This window comes from Carettochelys insculpta, chromosome 16 (assembly GCF_033958435.1).
Source record: "Carettochelys insculpta isolate YL-2023 chromosome 16, ASM3395843v1, whole genome shotgun sequence".
Taxonomy (NCBI): Eukaryota; Metazoa; Chordata; order Testudines; family Carettochelyidae; genus Carettochelys; species Carettochelys insculpta.
The window spans coordinates 19,141,198-19,157,128 of record NC_134152.1 but is presented as its reverse complement, the minus strand read 5'-3'; the positions used below and the strand labels follow the sequence as shown (position 1 = coordinate 19,157,128).

Genomic DNA, 15,931 nt, shown 5'->3' with positions numbered 1-15,931 from the left:
TTTCACCTCATTTTTCTAGCTTGCCAGGAACCAGCCACACCAGCTTGAGTGAAGCTCTTATTTCACCTACCTCTATGCTTTCTGTGCCTACAAATCAACCTGGGATACAGGTTTAATAGTGGAGTACCTAGAAACAACCAGTGACGTTATAGATGACCTGTCAGTTGAAATGTGTTCACCTCCCAAACTGTTTGGCTGCCAGCACCCTTGCAGTGAGAAGTACTTAACCGAACTATAGACCTGAATATAATGGAAATCACTTCAATTCAAGGGGTGTGGCTGCATACTGAGGATCCCTAATCCAGCACTTAATGTTCTTTGATCCTATCTGTAAATGCTATCATCTACTGAACTACGGTAATCTTTTGAGAAACTCTATTTGGAAACGAAAGGAAATAATCCAATCTCACCCTCCCAGTCTTTGCTTTATCAGCCTCCGTGAGTTTCCAAGCATTCTTTTCTGCTGGTGCATTCTGAAGCTCTGTGGTACTCGTCTGGTTCAAAGACTTCCCTGTTTCTCCACTGTAAGATGACGAGTTACTGAGTTGTCTGGGGATGGGGGGAGGGGGAGGGAAACAAAAAAAAAAACAACCCATTATTCAACAAGCTGTCATAACAGGCAATAGCTGATTCCCCGGCAAATGGATTTCAATGACCCAGATCTACACATCTGAACACAGACCTACACTACGCTTCACTGAGCCAGAAAGAAACCTCCCTAACAGGAGAATGCATGTGAGTGTTAAGCAATGACCCACTCTTCTCTACATGACTGCACTTCCTTAGCACTCGAATACTAATTCTTCAGAAGAAGTATCAGATGATAGACTAACATGCCAAAGAGGGCTTTGCTTGAGCAATCAAACTTGGAGGAATACGGACTGCATGGTTTAAAAACCAAACCAAACCCAGCAACCAAAAAACAAAACAAATGAACACCTTTCTGCCGTTGTACGGCACAGGTACAGGGACTCAAAAGTATTTCCATCATCATCAGGACTGGAAAATTGACCCCCTACATTTAATATGTTACTTGTCAGCCCTCAAAATCTGCAGTTGAGCTGTACCTGCAGAAACTGGCACGAGCCTCTTTGATGTTTAAAGGAGGCAGCAACTGACTTATGGGTAACCTGAACTGAAGCCTCCCCACAGAATGCAAACCCATGCAGTGGGACAGGCTCACATTATCACGAGACAGTGAATTTTTGCTGGCACAGGAAGTTCTTTAGCACAAATCTTGCACTCTGGGACAACAAAACAGCTTGAGATGTTCTCTGCAGGCCCCATGAAGGAGAGATTTTATTTTCCATGTCTGCTCCAACCAAAAACCAGTTAAGATGTTTAATTATTTAAGGAGAAGCAATCTTCTCAAGAGAACTTCGCATGGGTAGGAATGGGCTGCAAAGTGTCCAGCATAAAGCAAAAGGAGAAAACTAAGGGCTTGACTCGACAGAGAAAGTACACAGAACACTGGGCTGTAGCTGTACAGCAGGCGAGTGTTCCGCGCACTCACTGCGGTCTGCAAGGACCCCACTGTTGCACGCCAATTTTACTGGGACCCCACTCTTTAAATACCCCTCTGAACCCCCACCCCCACCATGCATCTGATGAAGTGGGTCTTTGCCCACAAAAGCTTATGCTCCAAAATATCTGTTAGTCTGTAAGGTGCCACAGGACTTCTGGTTATTCTCGAAGCTACAGACCAACACAGCTCTCTCTCTGATACTTGTCACCAATTGTCCAAGTGCACTTTGATGAACCCTGCTTTGAAACAGCTGCACACCTCAGTATCGGTTTTCCTGATACTTCGTTTGCAACGAGAACACCATTTTCCATATGTTTTCCTTCTTTCACGGTTGAACTATTTGTGTCTGTATGAAAAGCAAAAATGAGTCCAGTTGGTCACAGCTAGAGAAATCATTGTTAAAATACAGGCCAATATTTGTGCAACAAAAGGGGAGAACACAATTAAGCTTTTAACTCTTTATATGGCAATTGCTTCTAATGGGTTTAAACAATCATACACATCAGCTTCACAGTACAGCACATAATGTGATCGTTTAGAGGAGGCACTAAGCTTTTTCTACTCTTCAAAACTCACGTCTTAACTACTTATTAAAAAAAGCAAAAAATTATTTTCATTTTAGAGGAACCCTGAAAACAGACAAAGCTTTTTCTGGATTTTTACTGCAGAGCTATGTTCAGAATAGCCTGGGGAATGCTGGCTTTACTTCAGCACTCTACAACGACATACACCACTAAACAGCAAGCAACAACAAACCTTCCAATGGGATTAGTCAGTCATCTACATCTACTGAGACCATGTAACAAGAAAGGCTTTCCTATAAATCTAGCTTTAAGCAAAAAAAAAACAGGTTAAGTTCCCCGTTGGCACACCCTATATAAAAATTCCTTCTAGTAACAAGAGCTAATATTGCATTTAGGCGAGTTAACCCAAAATGCTTAGAAAACCAAATCAAATTTGAAGTTTATGTAGTCTGTGAAACAGTGAAAGATAAACAATAAGAATTAAATTCAAAGCCTTCCCCAGGTACAGCTTAATGAAACTCTAGAAAACAGTGTCTCTGGAGTGCTATTGGATCCTGACATATTTGTATGTCATTTTTCCCACACTTTTTTCCCCTTAAAAAGTACCTTCTCTTAGTCTGGGCAGTAATGTTTCTATGTTTAATGGCTACTCATAGTTTAACACAGAATGAATTCTGCGCATAAATATTCTTAAGAAGGCTGAATACAGCCAAACTAGTCAGTCCGTATCATTTTAAAAGCAAGCTTTGAACCAGGAGATGGTTATTGATTTTAGATCTAAAATATTAAATGTTTCCATTAACTTTTAGTTGAACAAAAGGAAAACCGCACTGAACCACAGCTGTCTGTTTTACTTAAGGCATTTGCAAACTAAACTCTGACACATCATGCTAATGCAGGAGAGTAAGAAAGAGAAACTGATTGGTGCTGTTTCATTGCCTGCAATGAGTGATGTGCAAACATTGAATAAAATGGCATAAATGAATACTTCAGATTAGTAAAACTATTGACAGATTAAGCTATTAAAAATGGGAAAATATTTAGGGTTTTGGATTTTCACCCAGTTTCTCTTCAGGACAACGTCCAGACAAAGATCTTCAAGCATTCAAAGTTTCTTTCAAATGAAAACACTGAATTCAACTTTTTTTTTTTTGCAAGTTTATCAAAAAATATTCATTTGAAGTTCAAACTGGAAAAACCTCAATTCAGTCACTCTCTATTGTGATGGAACACCACCTCTCGTGAAAAGCTACTTCACACAGAATTTAGCCAAATATTTTGCAAGACTTAGTTGCCATAAAAAAATTACTTTAAATGTCATACTTAAGAAAATAAAACCTTAGATTTGTCTAATACATATATCAAAATGAACAGGGCTTTTGTGCCTTCCAGGTTCCACAAACATTCATTTCGCAAAGAACAAGCTTCTGTGTTGCACCACATCATGACTTTCACACCGCCAATATTTTCAATGGCTCCAGGGAGCGCGTTCAAGTTTATTTGGCAAAATTTTGTCCGACCATAAGAAAATTATAGTTGAACACCAGAGATGCCAACTCCTTGAGTGGTCCAGGGTGGCAGCACCCACAGAAAAACAATGTTCCATGGTGTGCAGGAGATGCAAGGAGGCGTGACAAGGTGACCACCCGGCCCACATCAGGCAGGACAGCCCTGTATTTCGAGTGCTAGAAAGGCATCTCAACTTATTTTTTAAAGGGGGTTAACTGCCCTGCGTTTGGCCCCCCCACCCACTGACCTTTTCTCTCTGCGGTGTGCGCAGGTGCAGCTGCTGGCCGGAGAGCCCGTGGAGAGCTCACACGCTCTCAGGCCACAGGAAGACGGAGCCAGCAGGGGCCCTCCAAAGATAGGGTAGGCTGGTGCTCCACTTCCCAGCATCTTTGGGAAGTCAGGGGAGCACCAGCAGCTGCTGCCTGCTTCTCGGCTCCCTGAGGCTCGACGAAGCTCAGGGAGCACCAGCGGTTGTCACCCGCTTCCCAGCTACCAGACGCGTGTGGAGCTGGGAGAAGCACGGGTGGCTGCCACCCACTTACTGGCTCCCCACACCCTGGAGCTGGGAGGATGTGCCCCTCCCCTACATCTCCCTGTCCTGTACTTGGGACAGGGAGATTTGGTTGCCCTACGGAGCATCAATGGGACGTGCTTATGGGAGGGGGCAGGAAGAGACAGGGAGGAGTTTGGGAAAAGGGCTGGAATGGAAGTGTGGCCTAGGGTAGAGTGGGGGGGGCTTAAGGAGTGGGGGCAGGCCTGGGGTGGAAGGAGGACTGAGCATCCCTGGGGTAGAAAGAAATCAGCACCAATGGTGAAGGCTCACTACTACAGTCACTAATTCTATTATTTAAAAGCCAACATGATGATTGCTGAAGTTTAAAGTTTTAATGCACCACACTGAAAAGTAACATGCGCTCTGCCTATTGTTATGCAGCCAAAAGCTCACCCACGCTGTTCTTCAGCTGACATTGACAGCAGGCACATGGGCAAATAAAGCATAGCCATGCCTATTGCTCTAACAGAGAGCTTACAAAACAACGTGGCAAAAAAGAAGTTACCTGTGGGTGGTGAAGGTCGAATGGTTCATTCGAATGAGTATTTTTCATTTAAATTTATATATCAACTTTTCCAACACCATGCAAATATTTCCCACCACAGTCAATTGTTTCCACTATCTACATACAGAAAAGCACCTGAGCCAAAGTAACACAAACCTTCCTTATCTTCTCCTGTGTTTGGATCCGTGTGTTCAGGATTAGAGAGAAGGTAAAGAAACAGTTTAGAAATAAACACTGTACTTAGATTAAAAAAAAAAGGCTATAAGTAACAGTGAGACAAATCTTCTCCTTTCTTTGCAGCTCTGCACTAAGGGCAGGCGCAAGAGAAATAGTAAACAAAGAGTGGGATTTTTTTAAGAAAATGATTCCATGCCATGGAAGTGTTAAAATCCTCATATGCAGAATATAAATTAGCCAATGCTTGTTAGATACAACTGTGCTGATCTTCGTTTGAGCATTCAAGAGACACTTTAAATGTTCACCAGCAGGACTAACTACTTCTGAGCCATCTCTACTACTGGTAAACCCCACCAGGACCGTTTACCTAAGAGAGTTCGAGTGATCACTCTCACCCATCCTTTCACTATCACAGTTCTCCTGAACTGTAAGGCAGGATGACAGGGCTGACCTCGTCTGCCTTCTCCAGGGTGGGAACCATGCCCACAACCACCATCTGGCCTGTGGCTTGCTTGGACCTGGATGGCGAACCTCAGGGTCACTCTTCTGCAGCATCCCACCTTTGTCGGAGTGGAGACGGGGAGCCCTGAGCCTGCTGGGCTGGATCCAGCCCACAGGCTCTGCCATGGTGGCAGGGCGGGAGGAAGTGGCTCTGCTGTTGCTACGGATGCCTGTGTCTCTAACACTGTTGCTGCCACTGCTCCTCCTGCCCTCCCCTGGCTGGATGCTGTCCCCCCCACTATTCTGACTGGCCAGAAATTAGGGGGGGGGGCCGGTGCCTAGGAGCCAGGAGAAAAGCCTCTCCAGGGACATTGTTCCTGATACCTTTCCACCAAACGCGGGAAGATGGGACAGCAGCAGCACATGGAGGTAAATGCCTGCCCGCCCTCACCTGGCCCCCTCCTGCCTGTCAGCCTCCTCCTGACCAGACCACCCCATCTTGCCACTGCACTCCCTCCTGCCTCGACCCCCAATGCCTACCCTTCTCCTGCACCCCCGCACCCAGATCACCCCATCCTGCTCTTGCACCCTCTTTGCTGCCCACTACTGCCCCCAGCCCACTCTTGCACCCTTCCTTACACACAGATCATCCACCCTTAGCCTGTTCCTGCACCCTTCCTCCCACCCAGACCCCACACCTCCTCCCACATGCTGTGAGGGGAATGAGGTGTCTAGGTACAGGCCCACATCACATTTTTGCTTCTCACTTTTATGTGGCAAAAGGTGCCCCACCAGCCTTCTACTAGGTATATAAAGCACACCCCACAGTGGGGAGGTTTAGAAAGCGTCAAGTACCTCTTACACTACGTCCCATCACCCAGACAGTCTGGAACAGCTTTTATTCTGGGAAAACAGAAAATATGACCCACTCTTGCTAGAAAAGGACTCTCAAGAGGAGACAGACCCTTAACTTGACCCCTGCAAGTGAATGATGACCCCAAAGTTCAGTATTTGGAGAGATGCCAGTGAGCAAACTCCATGTTCTATTTGCCACTAGGCACCCTGAGGCACTGCAAGGAGGAAGGGCACCACAATCCTTCCAAGTAATGTACAAAGTAGAGTCTAACACAATACAAGCATTAGGCGTGAATGAAAACTGCTCTTATAAGAGAAATGCTACTCTAAGACAGAGTTACAAAAAAGCGGGGCGGGGGGACAATTTTCTTTAAAATGCTGACCCATAGCAGCTCTGAGGTACCGTTAGCCGTAAGGCCACAAACACCCAGCCTGACAGACATGAAGTTTCAGCGCTAAGAAATACAGACTCCTGAAGAAGCCCGGCTACTATGGATTCACCTAGGAGACCTACCTAATCGTGTCCAGGAAGCTTTATCAATCCCAGGATCACTACTGAGCAATTTATAGTACAACTTGTAACCTAATTTCATAGTTATATTAACTTAAAAACTTAAGGCTACTGCAAGATTTTGTGTATCTCGGGGTCAAAGATTTGTCAGCCCAGGGGTTGCTTAAGACACTGAACCATACAATGGTTGTCTGCAAAGGTCAAGTTTGTTCCTGTTAAAGGTTAGTATTTGCTGTCATTGGCATCTCTAAATTATGTCCAGTAAATTGAAATCAGCGGTTTTTAAACTTCAATCCACAGACCATCAGTAGTTCAGACAGCATATGACGGTGGTTCTGGAGAACTGAAGCATCATGTTGTGCGGCTCTCTTATAATCTACTAAACAAACGGTTTTTCCTAAGGTTGCTCAACCACAGGATTACCAAGGCTGAGCTCTATTGTTAGAGGGTGTTTCACTGGTGCACTCAGACAGGCATTCTACAACATTCCTTTCACCTCCCTCCCAATATGCCTATAATAGCTGCAAGCTTAGAAGGAAAACTGCAAAGTTAATGCTGGGAGCCCTTCAGAAATACGCTGGGATGAAAGATGAGACCTTGATGCTATTTTAAGTCAAGCTGGGTAAAGGAAACAGATAAGGAGGTTATGGGTAGGCCCAATTACTTCACCAGAGGAACGAAAAAACAGGTGGGACAAAAGCTGTGGGAGGTGGACAGAAAGCTGTGCAAGGCTGAGAACAGGATGATATGACTAGGCAGACAGCCCAGCTGAGCCTTGGAGGTGGGACAGGAACACTGAGACCAGGAGAGTTTCAGTTTAAATTACTTGCCCAAAACTAAAGGGCAAATAGCGGTCACACACTGATCATATGTTGTACAGTGAACCCTTCATTTAACAGGCTAATGGCGGGAAGGCATATCTGCTATTCCCAAAAGTCCATTAAATCCGAGGGTTTACTGCCACCCACCCCCACCAGGCTCCTCCAGCCCCATTCTCCACCTCCAGAAAAACAAAACACCCTGCCACTCAGAGCTGCCACTGCTGGAAGAGCTGCCAGACTCCGCCATGTGGCTGGGACCCTGCTGCGTGGCTGAAGCTGCCTCACCACGCGCAGCTGGAGGGACCGCCGCTGGAGCCAACATGCACACCTCCCACCAGGGGTGGGGCATGTACACAACTGCCAGTCTGCCTGTGTACACGTCCCAACACTGGTGGAAGGAGCACGTGGCGGCTCCAGCAGAGGAGACAATGGATCCTCCAGGCTGTGGTAATGTACATCTCAATTTTTTTTTGAGGTGGAGGGGGGATGATTTTATGGACCCCAGTGGACTTCGGGACTTGAGGATTTACTGTATTAGCCAACACCACAAAAGGTGCCCAGTGTTCACGGAGGTCACAGTTCTTAAGACGACTTACGTGCAGGATACTAAAAACACTGGATTTCTTTCTGAAACAAGATCCCCAGCACCCCAATGGGAACAGCCTTTGGAACAAAAGCAAAGGGATACACGACAAGCCCATTTAAATGTAAAGCCTTCAAAAAGCAAGCACAAAATCTGACAAAAGCCACATCCGGCCAACATACAGGAAATAAATACCTATCCAAAGGCAAAGTATTCTTGCAAAATATTAAAACTGATTAAAACTACAAAAGAAAAGACAAGACTGATCCTTCTTGTCAAAGGCTGCTCATACGCTGAAGCCAGTATCAGCTATGGTTTAAGTAAGAGCACTTCTGGTTGCATCCAAACCCAAAGCATTTTTGTATACAGTGAGCAAGTTAACATTTCTTCTGTTGTACAGACTTTTCTGTGAGACCTGTCCCAGGGTTGGTGAACACCTCCTAACCCCTACTTTGCCCCCAAAGCCCTCCCATGAAGTATGAAAATGTTTCCATTTTGCAGAATGGAAGCTGAGACGAAGGTTAAGGGACACGCCCAAAATCATGCGGGAAGCATGTGACAGGGACAGAACACAGATCTTCAGAGCCTCAGATCAGTGAGTTAGCCTCCATCAGAATGCCAGGCCTACAAAAGGTGTCCACATCATCTTCCATCCTCTCCTCTTTGCTAAGTCACACAGAATCTCTGTTAACAGACCTTCTCTTAAAGGATGTCTGTCCCATCCATGTGCTCCTCCACACTTGGTTTCCCTCAGCCCTTAGTTTAAAAACTGCTCTACAACATTTTTAATTTTAAGTGACAGCAATCTGGGTCCATTTCCCAAAAGTTATCCCAGTTCCTAATAAATCTAACTCCCTCCTCCCTACACCATCATCTCATCCATGCCTTGAGACCCCACAGTTCCGTCTGTCTACCTGGCCCTGCGTATGGAACTGGAATAATTTCAGAGGTCCTGGATTTCAATCTCTTGCTTAGCAATCTAAGTCTGGCCTCCAGGACATTTCTCCTACCCTTCCCTAACTCATTGGTACCTACCTGTACCATGACCATTGGCCCCTCCCCAGCACTACACAACATTGAATACCTCCATCAAACAAAAATCTCTGCCTATGGGATTTACCATAGGGAAAGGAAAGAGACACATGCTACCACAAACCCATAAGCAAGCAGCACATCAGCTTAGCACAATGAAGTTCTTTGTAAGCTTACCTCTATTCTCCACATCTTGGTCAGCATTCGCATATGTACGAAGAAACTCAGCAAAGGCCCCGTCTTGATTTAGCAGCTCTTGGTAAGAGCCCATCTCAGATATTTTACCATCAGTCATCACTATAATCGTATCCATCAGAGGTAGATAACTGACCCCATGGGTTACCAAAACCCGAGTCTAGATGTTAAAAAAGTTAATATATGTTGAATGCAAGCCTCTCTGAACTGTAATTAAGGTGATAAATTCATGCAGTGTGTCACAAATCAGATTAAAATTACATGCTTAATAAGTAGCTAAACACACAAACAGGCACATGGTAACTTTTAGAAAAAAAATAGTTTTCACTTTTCAGTTGTTCTCCAGATGATCTATATCTTAGGACTTTGGAGTCACTGAATTCTTTCAGAATACTTTGCACTGATGCTACTGCAACTTTCATTTCTAAAGAGGCTCCAAGCACTTTATAAACATGAAGTCCTGATTTTTAAAGCTATTGCTCTGCTCAGCACTGCAGCTTCTGACTGACTTAGCAGCATGTGTCTCATCTTCAAAAGTGACATAGGTACTAAAAGTCGCTGCGATTTTGATGCTTCTGTGCCCACATCACTTTTGAAAATAAGGCTTAGGCACTGACATGCCGAGCTGAACTGAAATGCTGTGCAACTAAATGTGTTTTAAATCTTCACATCACTTCCCCAGTTTACAAATGGGTAAAGCACAGTGCAGAGGTTTCATGAGACTTCACGAGATCATGTAACAACTGAAGATCCAATTTGAAATGGAAAGTGGATGAAGTTGTTTTAAAGGGGCTTTCTAATTCTTGAAACCTTTTGAACCAAGTTTACAACACAGAAAGGATCATTCCATGGAAAAGTCACCCTCTTGATGTAGCGTTCAAAAATACCTACTTTGTTCTTCAGGATTCCCTTTGGTCCAATAACTTTTTCAAATATGTGCTTCCCAACATGGGCATCAACAGCAGATAAAGGATCATCAAATAAATAGACATCGGTGTTACAATAAACTGCCCGAGCCAGGCTAACTCTCTGCTTCTGTCCTCCAGAGAGATTCACACCCTGGAGAAGAAAGTGAAGCGCTTTTGGGTTTTTACAATAAAATACATTGTTTCAGTTTCTCAAGTAGGGTAAAAGTCTCAGGAGGCTTCTGTGAAGGTATGGGTTGAAACCCTAGTCTGGCACCCTTGGGACCTGGCCAGTGCCAAACCAGAGAATTTGCCGGATTATGGGAGGTCCACATTGTCTAGAAGCACTTCCACTGTTTACTAAGCTCCTAGAAGACATTTAGGGTTAAAACACAGTTAACTAACAGCACAGAACACAGAGCCAGGACTGGTGGCTGGAAACAAACTTGATGGGACTGCAGGAAATTTAGCCGCACTCATGATATGTGGTTACCCGGCTAACTAAAATCATGTCAGATTACAAATGTTGCTGGATTGGAGTGGTTCAACCCGTATTAGAGAAGACGAGTCTTAATGATACACAAATATCAGACATCAATCTGGTATTTTAACAGTGTTAAAAAGCTTGGGCTAACCCCTCCTTTCCTGATATGTATGGAAGATCTGGAGATTAATTAGCAACTGCCCAGGCCTCTAAACACATGATTCCATCATACTCCCAGTAAGCGGGGGGGCTGGGTGGGAAGATCTTGACAAGGATTTTTTGCACCACTGTAATACAAATCATCTCAACTGCACGTACTATAGCTAGTTGCACCCATAGGATTCCCATGCATTAAACTAAGACACTTCTGAGTGGAATGTACCGCCTACATTTGTCCAGTGCTAGGAAAGCACCTTAAACATGATTGTTTTTAGTTTGCATATTAAGCTGGGAAACCACATCAGCATTTAACCTATGAACAAGCATTTCATTTCTCTGGTGAGAAGAGGAATCCTTGATTGTAGAGAATTCTTTCATATTACAAAGTGAAAAATGGCCTAATACATATACTCTGTGAAAAATAACCCATTTTCATCTTACACTGGTAAGTAACACGAGAACAAGCCAAGCCAAGCCAGAGCGTGACTAGCCCTAGATTTTGCAAGGCCTCATTTAGAGACAAAAAGTGAAGAACTGCTATTTAAAAACCTTCTCCTTTTTTGTAGTCTGGCACTCCAGCTCCACAATCATGCAAAATTAGTGTGCAACAACGTAGACTTTATAAGCTGGAACAATTTGCTTAAACCCCATCAGAATCGCGAGACCTATGCACTCTTGCTAGAGGCAGCACACTCCAAGGATGCACACTGGAACATTCAAAACGAGGGTGATTTTCACACTGCTCACCAAGGTTCAGCTCTTGGACTGCTTAAAAAATAGTAACAAAATACCGTGCAACTACACCAATCTATGAATGGGGATGGGCTTTCTTCCCCTGCTCTCTTAGCTTCCAAAAAGCATGAGCTTCTGCTCAATTTTGGTGGAAAAAAAAAAATCACTTTCAGGTGAAGGCCTAGTCTGGAAGATTTCCACCCAAAATGTTTTGAAGTTCTGTGTAAGTCTCAACAGGGAGTTAGAATGGGTGCGGTGTGTCTTGGGTGTGTCTCCATACCTTTTCCCCAATTTCTGTTCCGTCTCCGGAAGGCAGAATCTCTATATCAGGTAGAAGTGCACAAGCCTCAATGACACGCTTGTAGTGGCTCTCTTTTAACTCCCTTCCAAAGATGATATTGTCCTTCAGAGTTGCATTCTGTATCCACGCTTGTTGAGGAACGTAGGCAATGGAGCCCTGTAAGAAACGAGCATTTGCTGTTCAACATTTTGCCCAATTTAAGGGCATCGCCCAGACATATGCAAAGTGAACCGAGACGCGTATTATGGCGAATGTGGCTTGGCAGGCTGGTGCGGCTGTGGCTCAAGGGCTTACGCAGCGGCAGCAGCTTGGGCGCTGCACCACTGGAGCCACCCAGCATGGCTCCCAAGAAGCTGCAGCGCCACTGTGCAGCCCCCAAAGCAGCCGCTGCACGAGCCCCCAAGCCACCACACCAGCTCTCAGAGCTGTGCAGCTTGGGGCTGGGCAACACCAGTGGCCGGGGTAGGGCGCCTGACTATGGCGGAGGGTGGGGAGGTGGCATGTGGTGAACGGGTGTCTTCCTTTTGGACACCACTGTTCTAGGTCCTTCACAAAGACCTCCAGCTAAAAAGGTAGGAACAACATTTTACCTTCCTCATATTTCAGGATAAAACCAAAATTTAAAAATACCCTGCACATTTTCAGGACTCTCTCGACACCATAAAGCAGCAAAATGCATTGCATGTACACATAGTCCTTCTAATGAAAACAAACTTGCTACTGTGTGAAGCTTAATCCCTTTCCCTCCCCTACTACTGAAGTGTTATCGCTTCAGAAATCCCCACAAACAGAACTCTAATCCAGGCATTTCCTACCTTGATAGCCACATAGCCCTCCCTCTTGTCCATCTCCCCTAGAAGTGCAGACAACAAAGACGACTTTCCACAGCCAACTTGTCCCACAATGGCAATCAAGGAGCCTTCAGGGATGGTGAAATTAATGCTGAAATAGGAAGCACACCGCTCAGCCTTCCTTGCCACAACATCACATATAAATAATGGTGAGCATTTTACTGTAACATCAAATAGACAAAAGCACCAGATATAACCAAATCACCCATTCTGTAACTTCTACCACAATACAGTCCATAGGTTCTCTAAAGCTTCCATATGCAGAATGTGCCCAGCTCTGCTTATACGTAAACAATGATCTAGTCTCGCTTACAGCTCTATACCATATTGTCTGTACAGTACAATAAATATATCACATTTTACAAACACCAGAAAACATCTGTGCCCCAGAAAATAAACAGCAAGGGTAAATGGTAAAACAGAACAGGGCAAAGGAAAGGCCTGCAGCAGCAGCAGGCAGGTCCATTGGTTAGCACTATGTGCATCCTGAGGAGTTTGTAAGGTTTGTTCCCTAACCATCCCCAGTACTAGAACAAAGAGAACTACAGAGGAGATGGTTAAGGGGGAGACTTGGAAGATGAGGTGGATGTATGGCAGAGAAGGGGATATAGGTGCAAGGAGACCCACAGAGGCAAGCAGAAAAAAAAAAAGAAAGGGGCTGGTTAGTTCTGTAGTTCACAGCTTCTATTAACTACAAGCTTGTCTCACCATTCTGAGCCTCTAGAGAACTCTGCTCCCAGGTTCATCTTCTTATCCTCCTCCTATATCCTAGCTCACTGCATAAGGTCTACACCAGGTTTTCCCCTTGGCTATCCCACTGACCCCTTACCCCACTAACAACTTTGGTCTTTTTTATGCCAACCTATATGTTTGCAAAAGGCCCCTTATTAATTACAGGATCCGAAAGGTTCCCTTCCCATTTAACAGTTTTTCTGCCCCCACAAACAAAACCCAGACACCTTATAAAACATTAAACATCCTATCTATGACTTAGTGAAATCTGTTTGTACTGCTGTTGTAAGCTCTTTGGAGCACAGCTGCATCATTTTGACATAGCTTATTTATTCTGCAGTGATGCACACCCCTCAAGCTCTACTGAAACAATTTAAAAAGTGAAAGTGATTTAGTGTGATTACAGGTCATAACTAAGGAGGATACCAATTCTTACTCATTTATTGAGGGAGGATCATTTCTTGACCAACTAAATGTTGCATTCTTCACAACAATGCTTCCTTCAGCTAGCAAATAACGAAAGAGAAATTATGTTTAGATGCAGACCAATAAGGAAATAGTTGCATGACGTACACTGCACTGTGCTGTGGGAAGTAAATCCAGGCATGCACACCAAAGTGAAAGAACTAACGAATTTGACAATATGGGGCATTCAGATTCTACAAAGCACTACAGAGTTCTGTGAGAATCCACAGAGAGGTAAATGTATATTGCAGTAACAACCACAGGTCACTACCAGGTAGGCGTTGTCATGCTAGACAGTGTACAAACGTAACAAATGATAATCTCTGAATAGAATGGGAGATGTATTGAAGCGGAGTTAGATGATTATGTGCAATTCTATAAATGAAGAGAGGTGCTTGTCATTTTGCTGGGGAGATACTGATTCTTTCTGGGTCTCAGAAGTTGTGTTTAGTTGCTCTCCACAAAAGTGACCAAAAGTTTTCACTATGGGAGTGCTTTGGCAATTTTCTGGTCTATGCCGACTGCTGTATGAAAATTGCTTTTTGTAAGGTGTCCATTGTCTACATTTAAAGCTGGTTAATTTAATAAGTTACTGTACAATAACCTTCCTTCTTTCTTAGTGATGCTGGATGTGAGCATTTTGTATTACGGATGGTTGGGGCATTAACAGAAATTAAACAAAACTGAGATAAAAACCCACAGATTTCTTTTTCCAGATATGCAGCTTGCAAAATTTGCAAAAATTCAGTAGAAGGGGCCCACAAAGACACTTTAGAACCAATCTAAACATGCTTTTATTGATACTTTTAGTTTGTAGCACTGGAAATTAACATGTCAAAACTAGCAGCAAATGAAACCTATCAAAACAAGACACTTACCTTCTTTGATGGAACCTCTGACTATGCTATCTGGCTCTAACTCTTCATGTGAGAGAAATAACCTGAGGCGCTTTAAGGACACACTTGCCTAGGCAAGAAACAATTGAAAAACTATTTTATACACAGCTTATACAAATACTGTTTCATTGTGACTGTTAAATCCAGTATGTTTTTCCCCACTATAACTGACACGCAGGCCACTTCACCCATCATCTCCTCAAAGTGTAAAGAACCAGACATGCTTATTTTTGTTTTGCAGTAATACCCAGAGGGCACAATTAGGACTGGCACCTCATTGTGCTAAGTGTATATCTATGGTATAGAGGTACCAGCATTCTGATAGCTTCCAAGGCAGATGCAGCTGAGACCCATAAAAGGAATTTTTCTATCAGTATAGTACACCACCTCTCTGAACACTAATGGCTACCTCGATGGAAGCACTTCCATCAATATGGCTAGTCCTACATTGGAGGTTATGCTGGTATAACTCTCTTGACCAGCATAACTATGTAATGTAACTTGCAAGTGAAGATCAAGCCAAACAAACACACAGTAAAACAAGAGACCCCAAAGGTTTACAATTCTAAAGTGAGAGCATTTCAATGGTGGGTGGAGAGAAGAGATTCTATATGACAGGACTATAATCCTTTAAAACATTCACAGACCTCAAAAATACACTACATACAGAAGTGATCATTTTGAGTTAGTCAGTCACCAATATGGAAGTCTTACTTGTACTATGCTGCTGATGACCATAGGAAGAATATTCAGTGGGAACCTGAGGATGTTGAATAATGCTAAGGAAACAAAAGCTTTCTGAGCATCCAAGACGTTGTTCTTATCTACCAGTACGTAAACAGCAAAGGTGGATAAAGCAACCTAAGAACAAAGAGGGAATTAATTATGGTGTGTATTCTTCTCTCTTACATTTATTAACTCAAAAAAAAATGTTCTCCCATAACTAGAGTCAGAACTGAAAGGCAATTAAACAAAAAAACTCATTCTTAAGAACAAGAAAATTACAATAAGCCTTTGTGAAAGAAACACTGGGTGTTAACTGCTCTGTTATTAAACCATGGCTGATTACTCTTGGAAAAGTGTCTCACATCACGGAACAAAGATAAGAGATGAAGCAAAGCAGAAAATGATGGTCTGTTGATTAACTCAGGTGCTCCAGGTTGTGTGTGTTAATT

At 43.7% G+C, this 15,931-nt stretch overlaps 1 protein-coding gene across 3 annotated transcripts in view; it reads right to left on the bottom strand.

Moving 5' to 3' along the window:
• ABCC1 (ATP binding cassette subfamily C member 1 (ABCC1 blood group)) overlaps window positions 1-15,931 on the bottom strand; it is a 108,827-nt gene that overhangs the window by 14,342 nt on the left and 78,554 nt on the right. For 2 of the 3 annotated variants that reach the window (XM_075011051.1, XM_075011050.1), the window contains exons 13-21: window positions 15,471-15,617; window positions 14,739-14,826; window positions 13,832-13,901; window positions 12,628-12,754; window positions 11,792-11,968; window positions 10,123-10,290; window positions 9,214-9,391; window positions 1,784-1,871; window positions 411-549 (exon numbers count right to left, since the gene is read on the bottom strand). In XM_075011051.1, the coding sequence (XP_074867152.1) occupies window positions 411-549; window positions 1,784-1,871; window positions 9,214-9,391; window positions 10,123-10,290; window positions 11,792-11,968; window positions 12,628-12,754; window positions 13,832-13,901; window positions 14,739-14,826; window positions 15,471-15,617 (1,182 nt within the window). Of the gene's footprint in view, window positions 1-410; window positions 550-1,783; window positions 1,872-4,772; window positions 4,806-9,213; window positions 9,392-10,122; window positions 10,291-11,791; window positions 11,969-12,627; window positions 12,755-13,831; window positions 13,902-14,738; window positions 14,827-15,470; window positions 15,618-15,931 lie in introns of all 3 variants that reach the window. The other variant, XM_075011052.1, reaches the window with a different exon arrangement.